The 27,134-nt window shown below is 40.4% G+C and overlaps 1 protein-coding gene across 4 annotated transcripts in view; it reads right to left on the minus strand.

Moving 5' to 3' along the window:
* npnta (nephronectin a) overlaps window positions 1–27,134 on the minus strand; it is a 57,260-nt gene that overhangs the window by 28,182 nt on the left and 1,944 nt on the right. The window contains exons 2-5 of one of the 4 annotated variants that reach the window (XM_004549425.6): window positions 15,766–15,866; window positions 9,123–9,173; window positions 5,982–6,074; window positions 431–526 (exon numbers count right to left, since the gene is read on the minus strand). In XM_004549425.6, the coding sequence (XP_004549482.2) occupies window positions 431–526; window positions 5,982–6,074; window positions 9,123–9,173; window positions 15,766–15,866 (341 nt within the window). The remainder of the gene's footprint in view (window positions 1–430; window positions 527–5,981; window positions 6,075–9,122; window positions 9,174–15,765; window positions 15,867–27,134) is intronic. The other 3 variants (XM_004549426.6, XM_004549427.6, XM_004549428.6) reach the window with 3 other exon arrangements.

Below are 27,134 nucleotides of genomic sequence, written 5' to 3' on the forward strand. Positions count from 1 at the left end.
GAATTCAAGGCCTTGTTCTAGCAGCGATGGAGAAGCCACGAGTGCTGTGTCCATGTCGATGATGGTTTGAAAAGCAAGGAAGAGCTATTTGTTCCAGGCAGTCATGGTGCAAATGAGAAAGAAGAAGAAGAAGCAGGGAAGAGAAACTCATGATGGCTCTTCTGCACAGAGAAACTGTATTCAGGGTAGAAGGGATAAAGAAAGGGAGGGGAGAGTGGTAAAAACTGCAACATGCTTGGCACTCGTGCTGTTTTTCTTCTGCTGAAAAGCTGCTCTTGGGTGGTGCCTCCTCTGCCAGGGACAGAACGAAAGCAGGAAGAAAATAACTGGGAGTGACATTTAGTCCTCCTTAGGTCGCATTGTGCAGCACCATGCATGTTGCCAAGGGGGAAGAAGAGAAGCTGCCGAGGGGAGGTCGATCGAATCTCACCCTCCATCACAACTCTCGCCGGCTGATGGTCCACGGGAAGAAAGATAGGAAGGTGACTGGCCCACACTGGTGGGGTTAAATAGTCCAGCGCCTCTTCTTTAGACAAAAGAAAATGGGTTAGAGAGGAGGAGGGGAGTGGGAGGAAAGGGAGTGGAGGGTTTGATTGACATGAAGTAGTAAAGTGAGTGAGGAGAACAGAGGGAGAGGGAGAGAGAGAGAGAATTTTTTAAAAAGGAACCAACCAATGGATTAGGACACCTCTGACCACGCTACATTCCTGGAAAGTAAAGAGGAACATTATGCAGCAAAGAGGATTACACTTGTGGGAATTGGACATGAGCTGAGTATCAGGAAAAAAAAAGGGCACATGGGAGAAACAGCAAAAAGTGGTTTTGCATCTCCTGTCCTCCTGCCCGCTCGTCTCTTCTGCATTCCCTTTTTGTCACAAGGGTGAAATAGGATCTGAGAGAATTACAGTATCGCACAGATTCAGAGGATCCCTTCTCAATTTCTGCCCGGAGTTTCAAAAGTAGGCAGGAGTTACATTTAAAGAGACAAATCACTGTTTGACTGCAAATGCTTCAGCCTCAGGAATTTCAGCCCCTCCCCTTCCTGCCTAACCATCTATCATTCAAGCAACCTTTCCTCCGGCACTGGGCTAACAACAGCTATTGTTAAGTGACAAGAAGATGATACAACTAGCTCCGACTGTTTCTGCATGCTCCATATCATCCGAGCATTTTTCGACCGAGGAATACAAAAATCTAAACTGAGAGGTTACGCAAGCAGCCGCACTGCCAACTCTGCTTAAGACAGAAGCATTTGTAGCTGAACTTTTCTGTAAATAGACACGATGAACGGGCACTGGAAGAAGAAACAAACCTTCACTATGAAAACAATCTGTTTTCAGTTTGTCTTCATTTATAGACAAATGGCATGCAGCTGTTTTTATTGGAACTAGAGATGTAGAGATATATTATTACTGATAGTAATCATTAGATAAGTTTATGGAGAATACATCTCTAATAAGGCTGTAACTATGTGCTGGACAGGAACACAGTGGGTGGGTCCAGTCATAAAATGGGGAAAAACAAGAAGAATAAACCCACGAACAATTTAGCTACTGAGCTGCCACCTCAGGGTGTAGGTGCCTGTACTGCACCCACTGGCCACATTTTTAGGTACAACTTCCTAGTACTGAGTTGGATGACCTGTTGCTTTCTGACATTCAAAAAGGTGCTGCAAACATCAGGTTAACATGATAGCATCACACAGTTGCTGCATATTTGTCGGCTGCGCATTCACGATGTGAATCTCCTGTTCACATAACAAAAGCACTGTACTGAATTGAGAGTTGGTGACAGTGGAGGTCATTCGAGTACAGGCAACTCATTGTCATGTTCAAGAAACCAATTTGAGATGCTTTGAGTTTTGTGACAAATCATTATGGTGTACCCATCTAGTGATGCTGGGAAATAGGTATCAGCAGATGGGTACACTGCGGTCATAAAGGGATGGACGCAGTCAGGAACAATACTCAGGTAGGCTAAGGATCACGGTGTAACAAGAAAATATCCCTCAGGCCATTACGCCCACAGCCTGAACCATTGATACAGCGTGGGACCCATGCTTTCATGTTCTTTACGGCACATGCTGACCCAATTATCTAAATGTCTCAGCAGAAATCAAGACTTTTGAGACCAAGCAATGTTTTTCAGTCTTCTCATGTCCAAATTTGGTGAGCCTGCATGAACTGTACCCTTCGTTCCAAACCTTTAGCTGAGTGGCTTCTGCTGCTGTAGCTCATTTGCTACAGGGTTCAGTGTGTTTATGTTCAAAGATGCTCTTCTCTTCTGTCTTGCTTTCCCATTCTGATCCTCGCTTTGAACTCCAGCAGTTATCGCAGGGGCGTAACTTCCAGGGGGGTTATGCCCCCCCCCAATAATCAGACCCAACCAATATAACCCCCCAATAAAATTATGAATTATCTTAAATAAAGAGGCTGTTGATTTTCTTTGCTCGTTTCAAGTATTACCAGCAAAATAGTTGCATGTTTACTAATCTGGGAATTTACCCAGATTTATTTATTTATTTAGACAGAGATCTTGACACCCCCCCCCCCGATGTTCAGCACAAAGTTACGCCAATGAGTTATCGTGGCCATGTCTGCATACCTACCTAAATGAACCATGTGATTAGCTGATGAGATATTTGCATTAGCTGGCAGTTGAACAGGTGTACCTAAAGTTGATGGTGAGTGGAAAAAGTTCAACTTAGTGGGAGAATCAGTGGATTTACCTGAAAAGTACCAGAAAAAAAGTATTTCTGCAAATGTTATTAAGTAAATGAAAATATCCATAAAGACTCTGGAGGTCGATCTGATCAGTGAGCGATCCTTTAGCAGCCACTGTGATTTCAAGGCTCATTCTCTGCTGTCTCTGTGTGATAACTTTCTTCCATTCTCCATGCGCTGTTAATTGTAATAGGACAGTTCTGCAAGCCACCATCTGGCTGCTTTATTGTGTGATGTGATATCATGTCTTCAATCATATGTGTTCAACCTGTGTTGCATCATTCTTAATGGAACAATATCTTTATCATTACAATGAATATCAGAAGGAAATCTTAGCAGGGGGATGATTTCTAATCACATATACTTCAAACTCACAGGAGTTAACTCAGGTCAAACATTACTTCTTGCCTCTTTGGTGACCTTAAAGAGAACACAGATAAAAGGAATCTGGAGTAATAGCCAGACAACTGAGTGTAAATACACAGTATGATGACATGCATGCAATACTTTAAATACTTGCAGCTGTTTGGCTGCTAATAGCAGACAGCCAGAAAGACAAACAGTGACAGAGAGGGATCGGTTTCTAAACCGACAGCCCTGAAGTATCTGTCTACACCTACACTGAATTAAATTCGCATGGAGATTAGTCAAAGTGTTCATGCTCTTTTCTGCGGCTTTGCCAAGATAAAGCAGTGAGAGATCCAGATAATAGCTAATATTCTGAAAACAGATCTAGAAGTAAACTGTATACATGCTGCAGCAGCAGTATTAGGCTATCACACTTAAAGTGGTATTAATTACGTATCTGGCTGACAGACGAGGAGCATCTGGAAGCATCTCCGCAGCTGTATTCCTTCTGATGTCTGAGACATGGATCCTCCAGCAAAATCTTTTAATAGTGTCTTAACAGCAGGTCAACTACACCTAATTAAATCCACCTGCATGGAATAATCATCTTATTAAAATGATTGGATCAGCAGGGGGAGTTTGCTGCCAAACTGTTAAACAGATTATCCTTATAATGAGTTTATTTGTGCAGCGACAGCATGCTCATCTATCACTACGCTGAATGACAGCAACGATTCTCATCAGCACCGAGCGTGAGGCGCGTTCTCAAAACGATTCTGTTTGGATTCTCAGAGAGTCAAGTTAATGGTGAAAAATAATCACATTCATTTAAATTATATCCCGTTCAGATCGTGGGATATTTTCTGTATAGGAGCTGCGACGAGAGTTAAGGCCAAAGAATTTGGTAGTAAAAAACCCCCCAAAAACAAACAAGGTATATAAAAATATTGGACATGTGAAAATACGGCAGCTGCTGTGATCGTGTTTACTGTAAACAATGACTGTCTGTGGTTTGCTTTTGCTCCACACAAACAGTGTTTCTAAGGTGTTCAACACTCTTGTTAATCAATCCGAGCCTCCAGGGTGGCAAACTCATCCGCACATCCCACTTAAAATAAATTTGTGTATTCACCACTGATGTCCACACTTGTGCACATTTTCCTGTTGTAATCTCTTTTTTAAAAATAAAATAGTAGCTCCTATCATTTGCAGTCAGTGAATTTTTGTTGGTGTGATAAGGTGAGGTAATGACCTTTTTAAGGGACACAAACTAGGAAACTGCTGGACAAAAGTTTAAAAAGTCGCTCAATTTTCTAAGTGTTAAATTTGTCTCTTTAAAATGTTATCAGCGATTTGCAGACAGATAAATATAGATAAATGTTCACCTCCTTTTAGAAGCACAAGCAGGGCATAAAATTGAGTTATTCAAATATAGGTACTTAAGCCGAGTATTTAGCCTCTTAACGAGTTTGACCACCGGCTGCACTTATCGTGCAACTCCCCAGGAGACGCCGTTTTCCTCAAAACAAATTTACAGATTATAATCTGATTTAAAAGCTCTCGGGGAGACTGCTTGACCTTTAGCAACATCGAGGTCAGAGAAGCAGCTCGGGGCTCTTATTTCTTTCCTCCAGTTGTCTCCTCGAGATAAATACTGCACTCCAGAGGGACAGGATATTAGAATGCTTCAAAACACTGGCCACCTGGCACATCAATAGTACACCTCAAATCAATGTTTGACCGACGCTGCATTTAAATGAGAAAATCTAATCTCCGGTCCCTGAATAATTAAATTGGTTTCCATAGCATGGGGCAGCGCGGCAGAGAATGCGGGGTTATCAGCACCTACGCAGGCTGAAAGGTCAAGTCTGCCACTCAGAGCTAAGTAAAACGTCACGAGCTTATTGGAAAAATGGGAGTTCGGCAGACGCTTGAAAGTACAGTTTCATCTTGAAAGGTCTCGGAATCGCTTTTGTCAGATAAGTCTGTCTGAATGGTTGGCAGCGAAGTCTGCCTCGCTTGGATACCGTATCCTTTTACTTTCCTCCTCTTTGTTGCAGATTGAGACAAAGTAGACCCGTCTGGCCCAGGCAGACAGGAGCCACCTATAGCCCTGAAATGCAGGATGAGTCATTTGGAACATTCCGGAAAGGATTTCAACACCCCCACCCCCCTCCCTCCCCCTTGTTTTTAATTACACACTATCCTATTCCCGTCTCAGGGCGTGAATTCCACAAGTATTTTCAAGCTGCTGGGATGCAGGTCAAGCTAACTGGGGAAGCTTTAATGCTTTTCAACGTGCCCAAAGTGTAAAGGCACAAAAACTCCCGACCTCCCCCACCCCCGCCCACTCTCATCCACCGACCAGCACACACACACGCAAACAAACAAACGCCTTCAAATAGCATTGGTTGCACTCAGTCGGTCCAAGTTATCTCAGGTCAGTAATTGAGATGTTATCTTCACAGGAGAGGATGCACTCCAGGGATCATTCAACACAGCTTCACCACTCATTTCCATTTGAGCTGAATCAGCCCCCGCGGTCCACCTCCTGCCCTGTGATTAAAGCACCTCACTATTGTCAGCTGATGCAAACCAGCTTCCGCTCCTGTGGCAGCTTTACAGCGCTGATGTTCTACTGTGGAGATTTGGCTGCAATAAACAGTGATTACGCTGACATCACTCAAGGCAGAGGTTCTCCTTCACTTAGTTTTCTTTAGGAAAGATGCGCACGTCAGCAGGCCCGTTGCTTAGTGGGTGGGGACAATATTTCCCGACTCTCCCTGCTTTCTTTGTGGTTTATCTTTCTATTTCAGTGCACTGCGAGGAACAGATAAGTCACGTCAAATGGCAAAACAATATCACGGTCAGAGTTACGAAAGCGGCTGCAAGCTTCGGTCGATAGCTCACCTTGATTGCAGGTTTTCCCAGTGAAACCAGGATGGCACTTGCACTTATTGGGTCCCACGCAGTCTCCATGCTTACAGCCAGGCTGGCACACAGCTGGTTAAAGGGGGATTCAGAAGGGAAGAGACAGATCAGCGCAGCGCCCTGGAAGACTACGTGTACCAGATCAGGATGACAAAGCACTTAATCCTACTGCTTTTTGACTTCCACAACCCCTTGGCTGTAAATTTACTCCCAAGTTACAGCAAAAAGACAGCGTGATGCCTCATTCATATAGGAAATGTGTGTGTTTCTCCTTGTGTGACAGTCATATTATCATTGACTAATGATAGTGGAAAAGCCATTTTCAGCTAACCACATAGTAGCTGTTTTTTTACTTTGCACAGTGCAGGATTCGGGAGAAGTTTTATTGTCCTTGCTGATATTAAATTATTTCCCACTGTAGAAAATAAATGAGACGTTTGACCTTTTTTACACCCGGCAAAATTTAGATTCTCGTGGCTTTAAAATGCAGCGCTGATATTTACTCTGGCATGCCGCCAACAAGGATTACCTAGGTGAATAATATTTCCCTCTTAGAGCGAAACTGAAACAATTAAGCACCAAAATAGCAGATTATAATTAGTTTCTCATTAAAGAGATCCTACATAGTGCGTGGATAGTTGATACTTTGATTGTGTACAGAGACGTGGAATTAGAGCTTCCCTGGCTCTGTTCTGTCTCAGTGAGCTGGAGGCTTGCCCTGCTTATCTTACTGCGCTTGCTGCAGCTTGCTGCTAAGCACTTCTGATACACCGAGTGTTACTAATTTTCATTAAAAGCTTCATTAATTATGTCATAATACAATACCATCAGAGGACTTAATTACCAGTGTGGCAGAAGAAGAAGTACACCTGAGTCTGTGAGTGTGCGTGTTTAGGGAGCGAGAGAGATGTTCTTTTGGATAGTATTCATCCCACCAGCCAGTCTGTTGTTTATCTGGAAGGATGTGATGGTATACTGAGCTTATTTGTGCTGATAAAGATGCAGGGCATGCTTGTTTTGGTGATGTCCTGCATACAGCACGGCAACCCCGCACTGAATCCAGCAAATAACCTGCATCAAGGAGGATTTACCTCTCGCCTTAACCAGTCCGATCTCTGACAGTTTTAGCTCAAACACAGCTTAACTGATTTCAGTTTGGTTGAATGGTCGGACAAAAGACCAAAGACGTCACATATATTTGTTTATGTATGTGTTTCTTCGGGTATCAGTGAGTATGTTTTTAAAAACAATCACAGAAGAAAGTGATCCCGAAATTCAGGTTTTGATAAAAATAAATTCCATGATAAATCTGGAATTTCCAAAGCTCAGTGGGAGACTGAAATACTTGTAGCTGTCTGTGATATTACAAGTTAAAAAAACTGGCAGATCAGCTGAATTTAGGTTAGCCTGTGCCACCATGCTGTGTTTCCTCTTTAAAATATAATGGAATAAAGTCCAGTGACTCTGGGTATTTGTATGTATATTTTAACATAAAATATCTTTTGATTGAAAATATCTAACTGCTCTCTGTTTCAAATGAGATAAATATAACTTCAGCGCACCGACTGACGCCTGATACAAACGTAGAAATGGTTGAAGACTCTCTCTAAGTGAAATCCATATGCTAAGAATTCAGTTACATCTTTCAGAATTTGCAGCTAACCTGGCCTATTCATAAAAAACAGTAACTTTAGTTACTCAGGTGCAGGAATTCAAAGAGAACAAGGTAATGATATGATTCCTTTAACTGATCTAGATAACTACTCACGACTCATTCCACTTTATTAGGCTCCGTGACTGAACAGAATGAAAAGCAATGTAAGCCAACTTTGAGCTTGTGAAATGAGTCGGGTTGTTAACACACCGAGCAGTCAAAGTTCACATTTACAAATTAAAAGTGGCCCATTCTTGTTGGAGGACATGAAACGTGCTGCGCTCTTCCGGAAGCAGAAGTTTGTTAGACCCCGGTCTGGTCGGCGGATTAAAGGAAAGCAGCTACTGATGTCTTCGTTAGAGAGCAGCCAAGTGAATGCTCTGTGTTGTTACTCCCCTCCAAGGAGGAGGACTTGATTGGAAAGATCAGAGGCAACCATCAACAGGCTTTGCCTTTGAGGGTATTTTTAAGCCTCTGGCCTGGCAGAGAGATCAGGATAATGACCGGTGTTCATTAGCCACAGCAAAGGACAGGGAGCACTAAAAATGGCCCCACCAGCTGGAAGGCCAAACATAGTGAGTGTAATCCTCGTTCTTTGAACGCCATCAAAACACGTCAAGTGATGACACACTTTCACTTTGGTTTACATCAGCCATTCCTCCGGACTCAAGAGAATTGCTACTGATCCTTGTGTGGACTGTTTATGGCGAATAAGCCTCGTGTTAGTGTAACACATCGGTTCATCAACCTAACGTGGAAGTAATTACTAGCAAGTAAGGGATAACTTGCGGCTTGTTTCTTTTTGATTAATGACATATAAAGCCAACTGAGATCAGGAAAGGCAATTCTGAAAATTGAGACGCTACAAATAAGGAATATTTGTAATTTTAATTTTGTATATGATCAAACTCTATCCGTTTGCCTAATAAGTTCACCGTTCCTATAAGGAGCATCTCACTCCGCTCAACCTTGGGATAATTGACTAGGCAATGCTGTGGTGAGAATCCTATTTATTAGGGAAATATAAACCCATCCAAAGTTCTTACACTGACAAGTTGCGGCACATGTTCTGTTAATAACGCTGCATCATAAATGCTTGAAGAGCCCTATTACTGATATCAAATTTAAGAAACATTATGGATTTAAGCTTTAAGGGGCTCATTAGTATTCCAATGGATTGACCAGAGGGGTGTTTGAATATTAAAAAGTTACCAAAGAACTTGGGAAAAATTCCTGTTAGACACTGGGTTCAGCTGACACAGGGTCTGCAGAGTGCAAGCTGTGTGTGCAGAACTGAGGCCAGAGGGAAGGAGATGGTTACTGCCAAGGGGTGGAGAGGTGTTACTGGTTTTGGAAGCGGGTGTGGGCTTGGCTCTATAAATAAGTGAGTGAGCACAGGATTCAGAGGATGTGCCCCCAGCAGTACATGTCAAGCAAGATTATTTCAAGAAACATGTGGAGCTAACCTTGGGGCAGGCACCTTATCCCGACTACCCTGTGAGTTAAGGCGAAGAGAGCTGCAAAACAAATAGCCAAATAAACAAGATTGCAGGCATTGTTTAGTCTCTGGGGGAGCAAAAAAAAGGAAAACAAACAAACAAACAAACAAGCAAACAAACAGACATGATGTTAGAGGGCACAGTCTGGTCATTGGACAAGCAAACATTCCTGGAACACGCACACGGTCTGGAATCACACATATGACTTGTTGCCTCTGGGGACGTTTGGAATACATGATTAATAAAAGAATAACTAGAAAAACGAGTAAATGTCCTATTATTAAAGGAGGACATCGCTCTTATTTAAAGCGTTGAAGGTGGAAGCAGTGTTCCTTAACATGATGTGAAACAGCGAAATTATGGCTCCAAATGAAAAATACAAGACTGCACTGCAAAGATTATTCATTTTAAGTTCCTTTAAATCACTCAAGTGAACATGGTTCGCCTTCACCTCTAACAAGCAAACCCTTCTGCCTCGCTTTCACCTCAAACGGGCGAAAAGATGTATTTTTTTTTTAGCGGAGCCTTTACAGCCCGGCGATAATGAAAACAGCGAAGCAGACAAGGAAGCCACACAGACAACCCCGTTAAACGATCTTACTTAAACTGAGGTATCACTTTTCTCCTTTCACCGCTCGCTTGTTAGCTCACATTACCAATTCTAGGCTCCTGCCTTAATCCTGCGCGCACCATTTGAAGAAACAAAGACTGCACTCAATCAAACAAAATCCCGGCCTCAGTGAATCTGAAAACCCCGCAAGGACCTCGGAGGAAATTATAATGTGTGATCTATTTAATATGGAGATGATATTCAACCCACGCCTTTAAAATGCAGAGAAAATCAGAACACGTCTTCGAGCCTGGGAATTTCGTAGCGCTCGCAGGACTATCCGAGTTAATATAAAAAATGTTAGCACTTAATAATAAGCCCTGTGTAATTACGGTGCAATTTTCACAACAATTACCGTGTAATTTTACAGAAATCAAGGTGTAATTTTTTTCCTCCTAAAAAATACATGAGGGCCTGGCAACTGGAAGCTTTAAAGGAACGAAGAAACAAATTAGTTTTTAAGTTATGGGCACTTTCTGGGGATTGTAAAAGAAAGGAAACAGAAATTATATCTGAATACGTTTTTATTTAATGAAGACTTTAATGGCATTTAGTGGTAAGTGAGAAATTAACTAGTATTATTTGGAGTGTGTGGTGTATTACAGTATCCCAGCCTCCATTTACTATGATATTTACCTTTTAACACTTTAACAGTGTTTTTTGAGTTGTTTTTTTCTTATCCACATATTAAGGGGCCTAATTTCAATATGACTGTAGATTCGAGCCCTGATAATATTATCAAGGCGAGCCAAGTGTGCTTATATTAGTACAGCACAGCTCTGCAAATACCCATCTTTATTCTCAATGACACATGTTCTCGGTGTAGGGTTAAGGATTCCTTTTGTATAAGAAACCTCTATTATGAACTATGGATTGAGAGTTTGAAGGGTCAAGCAAGCCATTGCCGGGTTGCAGTTTGAGAAGGCTTTCAGAGTGACCACAGCAGGTACTAAAACTCAGGTTTTAGCCTTTTCACAATTTCTCCTTTACATCTTTTTCTTACAAGTATGAGGCTTTGGAGAAGATCCAAATTACTGAAAAAAAGGAGATTATCCATGCAAATGTTCCTGTCTGTGCATTACATTTATGTGACTAATGATAACATTTGGCTAGGGTGTGATTATGTTCAGGCAATTAAATCATTTGATCAGTGAAAATGGAGTTTAGGTAGGGCACAGACCTCTGTCTGCTCTGTCCAGCCACTCAGATTTTACGCCCTCGTGGCTCATTCCCGCTGAATGCTTTAGCTGTCATGCAAAAATCATCGACAAAGAACTTCTTGAGCCAGTGAGACGGTTCCCATTGAACGCTTACAGACTGGGATGTGAAAATCTAGACACTGGGTGTATCGAAGCTGAACTCTCCATATTGATGAGTTTTTCGCACTGCGAAAGATGAGAGCTGGACTTTTATTTGTCTCATTCTTCCTGACACTGGCAATGACTTCCTGCCCTGACCTTGAATCCTAGTACTTGCATGAGCACGCAGAATTGTCCAGTACAAACTTCCCTCAAACAAATATAATAATGATGTTTTTTAACCATGAATATTTAAGTTTTAATGGAATTAGATTCGTATTTGATACAGATGCGAATCACCTGATAAAATCTTTGATGAATAACCGAAGACCGTGACTGACTGAGAGGACCGTGTGGTTACTGACGCAGCCGGGATCAACTTGTTAAAAAATGGCTTTTAAGCGTCGTCCTCAGTGAAACAGAAAGGGAGGCACTTTCATGTGACCAAAGTGAAATGCATTTCACTGGAAATGCAAATGTTCGAATGCTCACAGTGGCAGTGAAATGTTCGCGATGGCAGCTGGTTGGAATAAGTAGCTTCAAGTGTGGCTTTGCCTGCTGGATGGCCTGTCAGAACATTATGAGTGCAGCCTCAGTCTGCTATAAATCTAAAGCTCATCTCTCTCACACATGCCCCATCTGCCTGATTTTCTCACTTGTCTTCCCATCCTAACGTCTCACCTCCACTACAAGAGCAATCACCTCCAACTCCTTCCCCTTAAATCATTTCCTCTACACCCCAGGATTTTTACTTTTACTCCTTTTTCTCTTCTTTCCCGCACTTGGATCTAAGAGCTAAGAAAAAAAAGTCAGGGTTGATCCATTAAGTTTCTCATTCTTTGAGAGAAGTCGCGCAAACCGGCTGCTGAGCTCTGAGTCTGAAAAGCCACAATCCGATAGCTCCAGCCTAATCTCTTCCATCTCCACTAAAATTTACCAAGACCTGAAATCTGTGACGACTGCAACCCGTCACACACATGCAGAAAAAGGTACGCTCACATGCACACATCCATGATTACCCACAATTTCTTTCTGAAACCTTCCGCCTCCCTCCTCTTAGGTTTAAATCAGCACCTTACTGACTTGATGGAATGCTGATTGTAGTCTCAAGTGAATGGATTTGAGCTGTGCCCACTCAGGAGCATTGAAAGCATTAAGGCGAGCACTCACCGAGTGATTTAACTCACGGAACAGATACGGTTTTGTTGGGAAGGGAAAGTGGTAAAGCAGCAGCTTCATATGGTGGTTAAGTTCAAAATTAGCTGATATTTTTGGCCGAACATGGAACATGTGGGATTCCAGAGCAACAAAGAAGACATGCTCACACACTGCTGTTTGGCTGGTCAAGTAACCGATGCAAACAGGACTTTAATGTGACGTAACTGGTTTATTTAGGGTTTGAAGCTTCCGTGCTTCTGTAGTTATCTTCATATTCTTTACATCCTCAGCAAAAACAAATATCTATTTTTTAAATGGGAAGCTGTAAAGGCAGAGAGCCCAGTACAAATGCACTGGGAAGTACTGGGCACTGAGATGGCTCACTCCTGCCAGGATTACTGCTGAATTTGGCTCTGTGTTCAAACAAATACATTTGAAACAGTGGTGATTTTTCCTGTATCATTCCAGCACAGATTTTCTAGTTCAAGTGTCAAGGCCTTGGGAAAAGGTAGGAGGTGTTTTTGAACAAGGTCAGCTACAGTATAAAAACTATTTCAAATTCCAGCCGTGAAATCAAACCCCCTCAAGCTGCGAGTTTAGTTCCGTCCTCTAAACGATTATCATGACTTGCTCCAAGTGTTTATGTAAGAGCAACATTATCATATTTTGTTACTAATAGACGCAAAGAAAGAGGTGGATAAAAGAAAAGACCTTAGGTTAATCTGCCTAGGCTGCAAAGGAATACAAAAACAGTGCATTGATGAACTCAAGGAACACTGTTCGTGTTCTTTAGAACAAAAACTCTTTTACATGTAATGGGAGTGAAAAACAGCTGCTAAACTCAAAGGCTTAAAAATCTTTCAGATTAGCAATAATGGACCTTTGGACTCAACAAACAGCGTGTGGCATATTTTCTATTAAACAAACCAAAAAAAACACAAAATACAGTGAATAAAATTAGCATGGCATGGTGAGCTTCAACAAATGAGAAAACACATCAAAATATGGTAATTTAAGCAATGAGAAACACAAAATGAGTCAACTGTTGAGTGAATTAAACATTATTTCAAAAAGCAATAAATATGTGCCCAGTTAGAAACATCTCTTGGCCCTTTTCCACAGCAGGAACTTAACAATCTCAAGTTGTGTGAGGTCCTGCCTTTCCTTTCCACTTTATTTTACAAACATTGTAATGTTATTCTTTATTTGAAAATAAGGCATAATTTTGAAATATTATATGCCAATAAAAAGACAGCAATATATAAAAGAATTATGTTTATTTTCTTTCATTTTATACACAACCAAATGAAAATCAGGCTAAGTCTTTTAAATAAATATGTGTGTGTGTGTGTGTAGGGGGGGGGGGGGGGGGGACCTAAACATATATTGAATATCAAAAATAAAAACTTGCCTTATGTTTGTTGTAATGTTGATTTAGTGTTTGTATCGCATCCGGTTCATTTCCAAAATTCGGATGAGATTAGAGAAATAAAAGCTTAGCTAGCAGCTAACATTGTAGCAAATACTGACATTGTTTCTTGCTAACATGGGTTTTCTTAGTTGAGAAGACTGTTGCTGCTAGGAATTCACACCCTGATATATTTAGATTTGTTTTTAAATGACAACGAGCTGATTTAAGGCAGATCCAATCAGTTTAGTTTTATGACATCTCCAGCACCACACAGGTTGCTAGTGGTGCAGCTAACTTAGCTTAGAGGAAGCTAACAGCAAAGTGTGAAATATTTCGAGGCATTTCACAACAACAGTTTTTATTTATATTTATTTATTTGTATATATTTGCATTGGTTTTTAATTTACTAGCAAACTACGATCGAGTAAGTTGATATGACTGAGAAGCTCAGATGAAGATGTTTTCTTTCCCTGACTTGCTCTCTCTGCGGTTATGTTCAGCAGAATGCGTCTTTAGAAGCCTTTGCTGAACGTATGGAGACGTAACATTTTGTTATTTCACTTCATCTGACTTTTGTAAGCTGAGCGTTGCCTGAAAAATTACTATTCTTCCTGACAGCTTATTAATTTATCATTATTAACTCAGCAGTGGCTTAAGCCAAGGTGACTGCATTGGATGAGAGCTGGAAGTAGCTGGATCGGTGCCTCCCTGATCACCGCTCACATATCTGTAACCAAAAACGTTAGTGTAGTTTCTCATAAAGCTCGACAACAGAAGGAAACCAAGGCCAGACAACTATGTCGCACAATTTCCGTTAGTATCATGTGATACATACTGGAAACAAAATGGATTTTCCCCCAATATAGAGATCCTTGGTGTTATCAGAATTTGATCCATTTGGTCATTAATTTGGGGGAATTCCAGAAGACCTGTATGCTCAAATTACCATTCAAATGGGCCAACACAAAGCCAGTGTGCAACCTCTCAGTAGTTCAGCTCAGGTCAGCAGAATCAGCCATATGTACATGCTGTATAGGCACCAATAATGTGAAAGCACGAAAAAGGCTGGACATAACATGAATGTAAACAGTAAGCTTTTGTAGTAATTAACGGGCAGCGTATTCATGTTAATACATGGATGAAATTGCTCCAGTTAGTTAAGAAACATCTAGAATCTTTAAAGATCATCATTAACACATTGTACCTCATGGGTTTCATCTCCAGGGCTTGAGCGTATACTTCTTCGTAATGGCCCATGTGAGGTCTTTTGCCCTGGCTTTTTGCTTATCTAAACTAGCCAGCTGTTGGCTTAGCACACACACAGGATGAGAGCGCTATTGATTTTCTCTTGGCAAGGAAGCGAATAAGCATACCCACTTCTCTAACCTTTTTAATAGCCGCTTGGTAAATTCTTGCCGTGGAAAAGGCCTGTTGATGTGTTACCCCTTTTCTTTTATTAAATGTCCACAGCAAAGCAGCAGGCGTACCATCAGAGCCACCAAGCCATGCAAAGGGTCTGATATTTGTGAGGCACCCAGCAAGTGTCTAAAATCCACTGGTATATTCACACATCCCTCAGTAGCATGGAGTAAATATGTTGATAATGTGAGATGAAGCATTCAGTGTTACACAATGACAGGACACATCCTCTGAATCCTGATGAGTCAAGTTATGTGCACCTGACAACACCATGGATTATGTTAACATCACTGTTTGTTTGTTTTTTTTTACTTGTTCATGCACTGCCGGCAAGCTTATGTTTGCACACTTGTAATCTATAATCAATCTCCTATCTCCCCTTTGAATGTGTCCACCTGCAGCTATAGTCTCGCTCATTAAGGCCACCCGCAGTGTGAATGTAAACCTCTGCCGCTCCACCAGCGATCATCATCAATCTTTACTCAAAGATTGTTCCAGGTGCAATGCTCCATTAGCTGCATGTGTTTCCGTTGAGACAATCTGCATGTGTATGTGTGTCTGCGCGTTTCCCCAAGCCTTTGCAGTATATCCACAGTTTAACAGCATCTATGACCTCTCCCTCCTCCCTCTAGCTTGAAACCCCGCAACCTTGTTAGCTCCCGTTTTGCTCCCCACCCTCCGAGCAGCACCAGCAGCGGGCACGGTGGCACTCACGCTGGCAGTGACCCCAGGAGCGACGAGTCCATCCCCAGCAGCAGTCCACACGGGCCCCATATCGACACAGGCCATTGGATGATGCCATCTGCCGTGGCCACCTGTGAGTGGATAACATAATAGGTTCACAGCCAATTAAAACACCTTAATGAAAAGCCTTTTTATATTGTTTGGAAGGGGAAGGGTGTGTGATTCAGAGCTTTCATGAGTCATTTTCCTGCTGCAAAGAAAAAGAACCAGAAGATACATTTAAAGACTATTTAAATAAAAAAAAAGGCTTTTTAACCACTAGGTACAGTGAGCACTTATGGCAGTCATACTAATTGCAGGTACAGCAATGAAAATAGACACACACGAAACAAACGAGTACAGTTATGTTCACATCAGGTAGATTAAGCACTACTGCAAAATGCATGAATAATAACAAATAAAGAAAGCCGGGTCTTTCTTGATAGATTTTTTTCTAATGTTTAATTTCCTCATCTAAATGTAGAGCATGAAGATGGATAAGGTTTCTGAACAGATTTAAAACCCTTTATTATGATTTAAATTCATTAGGGCGAAAAATAAAACTGGCTTCGCTTGACTAATGTGGGGAGAAAAAAGTTTCAGTGCATAACAGCTCTTTGATTATGCATCAATCACAATCCTAAAACAGTCCACTTTAAGTGATGTCTATTTGTTTATTAATGTCAGAATGTGATGACAAATCTCATTTATTGAGGACTCCGGGGTGCTGTCTCTCAATTTCACTCCCTTTTTATAAAAATAAATCAGATACTCTGTTTGTGTAACACAAAGAAACAGCGGCAGCAAAAGAGTTACGTTTGAAAAGTGGTAAACAGAAAACATTTGCCACTTTGCTTCTCAAATATCTGAAGGGGGTGAAAGTGACAAGTGTCAGAAAGTCGAAGACTGACTTTTCACCGCTTCGCCATAGCAGATTATCTCCGAATCATGGAAACAAAACTGACAGCACATCAGTGTTGGTTTCTTTAATGTCAAACTGGAGACCTGTATTGAAAGCCTGCCAGGCCCGATTTGAATTTAGCCTTCAGTGCGTGCATCGCTACGCCGCTGACACGCACATCTGACAACACCACATTACTGCTGTGTTCACTTGGCTTTCGGGAGCTCCTGGAAAAGATTAGGGACTACGCGCTTCCGGTTGTCCTTGAAAATACAATATTTGCCTCCAAAATGGCAACTCCATGACACTGGAAGATGGTATTATCTCTGCTACACAGAGATGATAGGTAGGTATTAGTTCTTATACACATTCTAAAGTAGGTTATTTCCCCAAACACAACAGTTCCTCTATGAGAAATTAGAGCCGGATATTTTTGTTACACTCTGCTCCATTCTGTTCAGAGCAAGAAATAGCTTCTTGGCAGACCGCGTATGTGGATTACCTTTTTTATCTGTACGAGGGCCGACCACATATTTATGGCGAGAATAGAGTGAAGGAATGAGCCCATTTAAGGATACTGAAGAAAATCCAAGGCACATTCTTTAAGAGCCTGGCGCTCATATGCTACCTAAAATCTGAAACAATAATAAACGAATCAGTGGATAGGGAAGATTTGTTGCAGCTGACTGTTTTTTCCCTCTTTCTTCAAATAAAGATGACAATGTTTTTAACCAGTGGGACATTTTTATCGTCATTTATAGGAGGTGTGAAGCACATGAGGAGGTTTGCACAGATCACTGAGTAAATCCAATACAATAAGAAGGTTTTAATTGCACAGAAGAGCTGGAAAACGCTGTAATCCTGCACAAAACAAAGGAGAAGTTCACTTCCTTTACGTGCTTCACACAAAAGACACTTTCTTTTTGTCTCTCAATGAGAAAGTGAGGTTGTCGCTCAGTATTCAAGGCACATCCTCTGCTGCTATCCCTGCCTGTTAGTGCCTCTATGCCAAGATGAGGAAATGCTAATGCTTGCCCCTGCTGCCAATCACCTCTTTGGAGAAAAAAAACAAAAAACAGACGGATGCTAAGTGAGAGTGGCAGATCCAGGGAAAATGTTTGTCTGCTGCCTGGTGAGCGGGAAGTCAGTCAGTGAAGCACACAGTATGGGTGAGGAAATGAGGAGGGGAAGGAAAAGGAAGCAAAACCAGAAGAGAGGAAACAAATGAAAAGAATTGCATGAAAGCAGTAAAAGAGGAAAGGAAAGAATAGGAACGGTCTGGACAGCAGCCACATTTCTCAACCTGCCTCCCCTTCCACACTAGAAGCTTGCTGCATAAAACAAATTAAAGATGCTTCTGCATGAGGCAAAAACCCTGCTCGTTGACACCTCTCAAAACATCTGACAACCTCCTTTGACATTTCAGTGATATTTGGATTTGGCGACTGGAGGCTGATTTCATCCTGATGTTTTGAAAGCTCTTGTTAATTGCTGCACAAGGCAATCACCACCTTAGAATATGGAGGCATCAAGTGGAAGGCATTTATGCTGCTTCGGCTGCACCTGTTCCCATATAACCTAATGGCCTCACATTCGTTTGCAGCCTGCAAAGTAATTATCACATCGAATGACTCCCGTGGATGTGCAGATTTAGTATCGTAACAGTTTTCATTTTTATTTCTGACAGTTTTATTACAAAAGCATATTTTCATGTTCACGTCATAATCTTCAGCACACACGCGTTGTGCCATGATGAAGATGACAAGAGCAAAAACTCGACATTTTTTAGATATACAGGGCTTTGTAAAACACACAATGATAAAGTCATTTTTAAATTTCAAATGGGAAAAGGGAGATTAAGGGCCAATCACTAGAGTAAAGGCTCAACCCCTCTGCTCTGTGCAGGGTCTGGCTAATGTGAATGTTGTAAATGATCCATAACTAGTTTCTGTTAACAGACAAGCTGCTGTAATTGGAGACGGAGCCAGAAGGTAATGAGTAAAAGGCGAGCTTCAGAAGTGTAACTGAGAGAAGATTAAGATGGCAGAAAGCAATGGCAATTTATTTATTTATTCACTGATAGAGATTGAGGAAATGTTTGTAACAGAATCTAGACAATAATGAAATGTGTTTAAAAGTATGTCCAGCTGTGTGTGGTGGCATAAATAATAATATGCACGTCTGATGGTCTGGTAAGCGACAAAGAGGAAGGTAACAAAAACAGCCACTGGACCTATCATATCAAACTTTTTATGGACCTTTATGATATATGTTGCAAGTATTTGAAGAGCATTGCTTTGACATCAGTCAGAAGCAGCTGGTCTGCCTATACACCTATATAACTGACTTATGTGACATCAGTGATGGCTATTCATGTGCTTTATATATCAAGATCAATGTAATAATTGGAGAAAAAAAAAACTAATAGTAGCAGTAGTATCTGCACATTTTTAACATGAAACTGGTTGAACTCTTACATTACATAAAGGAAAGTTGTTTTATTCTTGAGATTTTAATATTGGCACACAGTTAAATATAAATCCTAAAATATTCTTCATCCCTTTTCCCTACTAAAGAAACTGAATTTAGTAAGTCAACCATCAGTAATATCGTCACAAATATTCACAATGCTTGTATTGACTCTGGTGTAATCCTCTGAAATATTGCACAACATTTTCCTCTGCTACTCTTCACTGATCTTTTTTTTAAAAGATTGACAAGTTAGAGCTAAAAATAAAAGTGAAAAAGCTAAATACTACTGAAAAAACCTGTTAAAAATGTCCTCACGCTAAAATGTGGGATTCATACTTTAGTTACAAAAAGATTTGCATGCTACATGTAACACTGTAATTGATGAAATAACTGACTCTATAATCTCTATCATATCTGAAATGATCATGAGACATGATGGAGGAAATCTGAACAAAAACAGCTAACAATGGGTATTTTAAAACTGATTTTTTTTTTAAAGAACATAATTTACATACACTATTTTAAAAATGTAAGAGATAGAAACAAAGAAATAAATTAAAACAAAAATAAACAAACACACATACGAGTAAGCTAACACATTATACTGAGCTTATTATATCTTCACACAGCGATCAGAAGTGATGCTGGAAGGTGCTTGAAGTCCTCAGCTGGGATCACAAAAATAAATGTGCTCCTTCACACCAGAGTCGAGCAAAATGCCAGAAATAATTTAAACATTGAAAATCTCCCAAACAGTTTTGACTATTTTATCTTCATAGGAGAAAATCTTTCTCAAGCTATTAATCCTCCTGAGGGCAACACTTGTAAGTAGAGCAGGGCGATATGACCAAAAATATTTATCACGATATACATTTGAAAATTTGCGATAACGATATAATTGACACTAGACAAAATGCTTTACAACTCCACAATTTTATTAGTGCAAAAAACCCATCAATGTATTTTCACTTAAACAAGCAGCTGTTTTTTATGTGCATTAAAGTTATATAAAAATGTAACAGTGCAAATGCAAATTCCTTGCTGACAGTTTAACCAAAAGGCATTTCCAGTGGAAATTGGCCGACATATCCTCAGCATAAACGTGTATAATATCCACAAAACTTAAAAAGAGGTTATACACACACAATACAGTAACATCATGTTGAAGAGCAGTACGTATCACTCCGCGAGGCTCCTGCCTACGATAGCCGCAATGCTCCGACAATCCATCAAGCGGTGCGGGTTCGTAGCTTAGCAAAGTCGTACTGGAACATTTGACAGATTTTCGAGCACCGTGTACGACATAAAATCGTTTCGAGGTCAGTAAACACAACCAGAATTCATACATAAGGCACACGGGATTATAAGGGGCACTGTCGATTTTCAGAAAAATCAAAGGATTGATTTTAAGTGTGCCGTATTTTCCCAAAAACAGGGTAATAACGACGGCCCGCTAGCATGCTCTACCAAAAATAGTGCTTTGTTGTGTATCTGATGGACGAAAGCTAAACCAGTTCTACACCACTGAAGTTGCAGCATTTTTACAAACCAATTCTGGTTCATTCGTTTCATTCAACGATCTGCTTTCGACCTTCTCATTCTCCGTCGCCGCCATGCTTTTTCCGCCATGTGCGTATGAAAACAAAGGCACTGCGCATGCGGGTTTTACCCATATTCTATGGCGATATTTCATTTTCTTGTCGTTGCCCAACAATATACCGGTATTACCGTGAACGGTATGATATGGCCCAGCCCTACTTGTAAACAAATCTTCAAGGAAATTATTTAAAGTCTTTCTTCTTGCCACCAGCTGATAAAAATACATCTTCAAAGCATCACAAGCATGAAAAGTTTCCATACAGTGGATATGGATGGTATTCATAGTAAAATTGTACCTGAGATACAAAGATTGTCAATGGTGACAAAACAATATATATGTGTACATGTATAACAGATTGAATACCACCACAATATGGCTTTAGAAAAAAACAGAAGCACTTGTATCTCTGTTCTTGAACAAAACCAAAAAAACCCCACAATGATCTATTGATAAAACTGGCACATTCTTCCTTGGTTTTTTAAAAGTGTTTGATTTCATATCCATTGCAAAATATTTCCGAGACTTCAGACTCCTAGATTTTGAATATTTGGTTTAAAAATATGTATCTTTCTTTCTTCTTTTCTCACAAGCTGGCGGTTGGCAAAGCCAATACGTCTCTGTGGGTGCCGTAGGGTTTCCATCTTGGTCAACGATGCACTTCCAGGCCTTGCGGACTCTGGCCTTGGCCTTTGCTTGCTCAAGGTTTAGACGTCATTGTTTAAGATCGTCTTCAATTTGCTTGATCCAAATCTTCTTGGGCGCGTCACACTTGATTCTGCAGTGGGCAGGGTGCTACTGCAGCAGGAGGCGATATGGCAGGCGATGGTTCCTCATGCGGCAGATGTGGTCAAACCACTGCAGTCGTCGCTTCTGGATCAGCTCTTCCATTGAGAGCTTCTGGTGATATTGACTACGTATTGCGCTGTTGTTGAAACAGTCACGAGGGCCACTCGGAGAATATGACGCAAACAGTGCATTTGGAAGACCACGAGCTTGTTGACGTCGTGCTTGAGGATGTCCCAGGTCTCGGATCCATGAAGAATGGGCAATGCCAGTGTGCAGTACAGACAGATTTTGGTAATGATCAGTAGAAAGGAAAAACTCTAAATGAAATATGCAATATGCAAAGTAACACTATATATGGAGTCCCACAGGGATCAATATTAGGACCACTCCTCTTCCATTTATATATCAATTATTTTGTTAACTAACCTAGTTTCATAAAATAAAAATAAAACTCTAGAGTCTCCAAAATATAAACTAGGACACCTGGTTGAAATGCAATAAACTATTGTTAAATATTATTCAAACAAACATATTTTAACCAAGCAGAAACCAAATAAACTGCACACAAGTATGAATGTGAGTGTGAATTATTTCCTGGTTCACTGTGTTATCCCTGTGACAGACTGGCAATCTGTCCAGGTTGTACCCCCCTCTTGCCCTATGGCAGCTGGGATAGGTTCCCGCCCGTGACCCCGAAATGGATAAACAGAACAAAGTGGATAGATGAACCGAGAACCCAATTAATGTATCCAAATACATGGTAGGGTTGTCGAGAGGGTAAAATTTACAAAAGTTTTGGGTGGTTGATGTTGATGAATATCTGAATTTTAAGAGGCTTTTTGACAAATTAATGAAGAAATAATCTGAATATGTTGATTTATTTTTCAAAGGGAGACACCTTTTCCCAAATGAAGCTCTTCTAACCTTGTATCAGTCTCTGCTTGAGCTTCATTTTTACTGTTAAAATATTACATTGTGTAGCATTTATCCTACTTATTTCAAGAGATTGCAGATTTTACAAACTTTTCACAACTCCTGTGTGATATCTTATTTATTAAAGTATGTATAATATCATATTTAGATTCTCAGTGTATTCTTCCTCTCACACAAAAGTCCACTGACCCAGAATGAGCTTGAAGAAAAAACACAACAGCTGCTACTAAAACATGTTTGATTCTAAACCCTGTATGGTTTTTTTCAAAATCTGAAAAAAGGTTCAATTTAATGTCCATGATTAAATGAATCTATACCACTAATCTATACAGTAGATTAGTAGAGTGGTGTGACTGTTAGATAGAAAGCACTGTGATCTAGAAAAAAGAGTTTTATAATATGTGTGTGAATGGGTGAATGAGACATGTTGTATAGAGCACTTAAGTAGAGTAGAAAAGTGCTATGTATGAACCAGTCCATTTACCACGTGCTGCTGTGTTGAATTAATGTTTCTGTAATTTAGGAACCTTAGAGGACAATATTTTTAGAGATAAAGGTAAATATAACGACATTTTTTTTTTCATGTAAATTAACTGATGTTTAGGAAGTCTCATTTCACAAATGACTATTTCTTATGTAATTATGTCTGAAAACTGCATTTTACCTGATTTGTGAAAGTGAACAGGTTCATGGATCAACATTTTAGAGATTGTTCATTCCTCTTGTATGTATTGCACAAAGACCCACGAGTGTTAATGAAAAAAAATAGCTGGAGCAACTGGAAGTTGGTAACATTTTCAAAAATTGTATAAATAATTTAAAATTTGGAAATAGGTCTGTAGCGTTTTTCTTTTGTTTTTGTTAATGTTTTTAAGGAGCAGGATGAGAAAGTCAGTAATAAAATGCAGCCAGGTAACAGAGAGAAGATGTGGGGGAAATGACTGGCAGACTTCTTAATTTATATGGTGCACGCGACTGATTGTTTCAATTGCAAACACTGGCTAGAGTCTCCTTGCGTTCTCTGGTATTGAATAATCAATTACAGCAGATGACTGGAAGAGCATTTTTATAATGGATGGGATTCAATTTTCCATAAGCAAAAGAGCCAAGAGAAGTGGACATTTAATGGTTTTCTCTAATTCCTCTCTGACAGTGAATATATTTCTGTTGTGGAATGTTGGTTTAACAAAATTAATTAAAAAGCCGCTGCAACCCCCCCATATTTTTCTGACATTTTGACCAAAATATTTAATCAAGAAACAGATAAATAATGTAGACAATCATTAGCTGAAGCACTATTCATTTCTGTGTGTGGATATCCAAAGGAGATAGAGGTCAATGAAATGTGAAATTAACATTATGCAAACAGCAGATAGATGATGCAACCACACACGCACAAGAAAAAAGAAAAAGGAAATGATGAACAAAAGTGCATTATGAGTATTAACTCCTACGAGGATGGTGGGCTGCTTGTTCAGTGCAGTTGGAGCAATGATACAAGAATCTGCTGAGATGCAACAGGTTGAGGATTATTAAATTAACCATCTCCCTTCGAATGTTTTCTTCCTACACACTGATACAGTATATGTATATGAATTAGTATAACATATTTCGTGTTTTCACTAATCTATGAATTTACTCTACAGCAGTTGTGCAATTCTACACAATCTGAACTTGAAACTGAGGGTTTAATGCAGTTCATCAGCACCCTGTTTAATCATCGCAACGCCACGGCAATGTCACATTTGAACTTTCTGAAACATTCATGGGTTGCAAATTAGGACTTACCACAATCAACAATGGGAACTACAGTAACACTGCACAATAGAGGAGACCTTTTTTTCTCATATGTATCTTGTCCTCTGCCTTATTCTACTGAATGAAAAGCTGGCATATCAAATGGACGTGAGCATAATACCTGCATTTATTACCCTGAAGCCCTGAATAATGATCCCAAATTGCACTAAGCCTTGAAGGAACTCAAGCAGATAATTATTACCCTTCATGCATGCTGTGTGACAACTCTTCTCAAGTACAGAGTATAAGACAAGGTTGTTCCTTCAGAACATGACAGGTTGATATCCACTGTGGTGACACCATCCTTCTTCCATTGTTTTACAAATGGATTCATAGCTGGCCACTATCCTTTTCCTGACAGCGAAGAGCTGAGTCAGTCTATGGCTCACAGAGGAGCAATACAGAGCGTGAATAATCCAGGTCCATGAACTTACATGGTCTGCATTCATAGCGATGATAATCTAATCAAGCTATCATCCATCCGTGACCCCTAAAGTATGCAATGCAGGATTTCTGACTAGATTTTTATCACAAACAACCACAGATGTTGAATTCTTCATCAGCATTAGAGACTTGCTCGAACCTGCCGAGCTCAGATGAAAGCAGGACTTTGTGGAGTCAAAAGGAGTCTGCTGTCTTAATTAACCGCTTCAGCCCAACCTATCAGCGGCATCATTGACTCATATCTGAGGCAAAGATTTATATTTAGAATGAGCAATTAGTCGGTTTATCCATCTGCCATTAAAAGCCTAATGGACAGTATTCACTGTGTGGCTGAGAAAAAAAAATCAAACTCTACCACCTTTAATGATGCTGTTTACAAGAGGGTGGGGTGGTTGTGGATTAGATGGTAGGCAGGGTCATCTACCAGTTAAACGGTTGGTGGTTTGATCCCTGACTTGTCTAACTTGGGCAAAGTACTGAAGCCACAGCTGCCCCCGATGTGTGTCGAGGAGGTGTGAGTGTGAAAATCAAAGAGTGCTGAGTACGGTGGCCCTAGGGATCGACTCCAACTTTAGAAAACACCAGCGAATGAAAGAAAAATGCTGCAAAAGCACACAAATAATAAAGGAAGTGATTGTGGAGGAAATGTGATGCAAAGCATCGCACTGAGACGTGCTTAAAAGAAACAGAGGACTCTTCTGTGTTGTGAGGGAGAAAAAGATGAAGGTTATATCTGTTCTGATCACATGATAATATTGTGGATGTATCCTTGTTATTATTAGTTTTCCATTATTGTCTTCCCAAAGCTCACGTATCTTCTGTTGTGAGCTTTTCATTCACACTCTTCTGCTCATCCAAGTCAGGGTCGCGGGGGAGGGGCTGGAGCCTATGCCAGCTACCATAGGGCAAGAGACGGGTACAGCCTTGACAGGTCTCCAGTCTGTCGCAGGGCAACTGGCTTCTTTGTGTTTTTATTCAACTTCAATTGTGTTTTGTGTGCTTTTGAAGTATTTTTCTATTTGCTGGTATTTTTTTAAGTTGCAGTGCGTTTGACCTCTCAAGGCCACCGTACCTTAGGCACAGAAAAAACAGCTGCAGGAATGTGTGTGTGATTAGGTGACTGAGGCTTATGACTGAAAGCATTAATTTACCTTAAAATTACAAATATCTATCTCAATCTTAAAATGTGATAGAGCTCACTCTTTTTCTTTCCTTATTAACGCGGACTTCATTTAGCACTTTTGTTACAGTGAATTCTGTAAGGATTCACAGAAACAAGCTCAAACACTGCAAACAGTCTTTGGCAAAAAAGAAAAAAGAGCTTAACAGATTATTTTATCTGCTACAAGTGATGTCAAAACGGTCAAAGACTTCTCTTTGCTGGTTAACAATATATACTTATGTATTTATCAATGTTAAACTGCGTTACACTGTACAACTGGCTGTTCACACGGTCTACTGTGCTGCAGACTCTGCCAACAGAAAACCTCGGGGCTTAACCTTGCTGGAACTATTTTCTATTCTCTTCTGTTTTTGTACATTGATTGGTCCGTATACCTGAGTTATATATACTGAAACCTTTTTTTCATTTCTTATAATTATCGAGACAAGTGGCAGCAATCTGTAAGGGTTTCACTGCCCGTGGAGCACTTATTCCAATACAAAGTTTTTTCCACTCCCACGCTGTCCTGTTTGCTTTAAGAAAATGACAAGAAGATTAAATACCAGGTGGAGCAGTCATATGAGTAATAACAGAAAGTCTGCATCAGCTGTATTCTCTTACTGCAAGCTTTTTAATTTCTCATATGTCATGTTAGGTGTGACAGCATTAGTTTAATCCAGGTTTCTTTCATACAAAATGTAGCAAGAGGACTCTTTTTATCATTTCACTAGAACGCAATAAAGACAATGCCCCACTCTTTTTCACGTTCATTGACATGTACAGCAGCAAACACTGAGAAACCTGCTGAGCTCCTGATACAGGGTGAATCCACCAGTGTTTTCACACTTATTTTCAAACCGTGGAAGCCTGAATGTGCGCCTGATGTTACAATACCAACATAACCTGGCACCAGTCCATGCTTTGGATTATTACTGAGTAGGTCTGGTATGTGCTGCGTGAGACTTCACAGTTTAGTGATGTCACTGGGGAAGTATATCCTCTTTTGTATGTTTTGCCTTTCACTTCAGCACTCTCCTCTGCTGTATGACATGTTCCCGAGTGTGCAGAATAGAAAAGTGGCAATGAAAACAGTTTTTAGAGACAGAAAGGCGGGTAAACACATTACGCGCAGCTACAGGAGACCAAATTTATTTTGCCAACGATGCCCGTGAAGGACCCTTCAGGACTAGATGGATAAGCCTGTTAGGAACGCTCTCTAAAAGGTAATAAGTAAGGAAGACTAGGCAATAAATGTTTTTTTTGCT

The sequence above is a fragment of the Maylandia zebra genome, linkage group LG6 (assembly GCF_041146795.1).
Source record: "Maylandia zebra isolate NMK-2024a linkage group LG6, Mzebra_GT3a, whole genome shotgun sequence".
Classification (NCBI taxonomy): domain Eukaryota; kingdom Metazoa; phylum Chordata; class Actinopteri; order Cichliformes; family Cichlidae; genus Maylandia; species Maylandia zebra.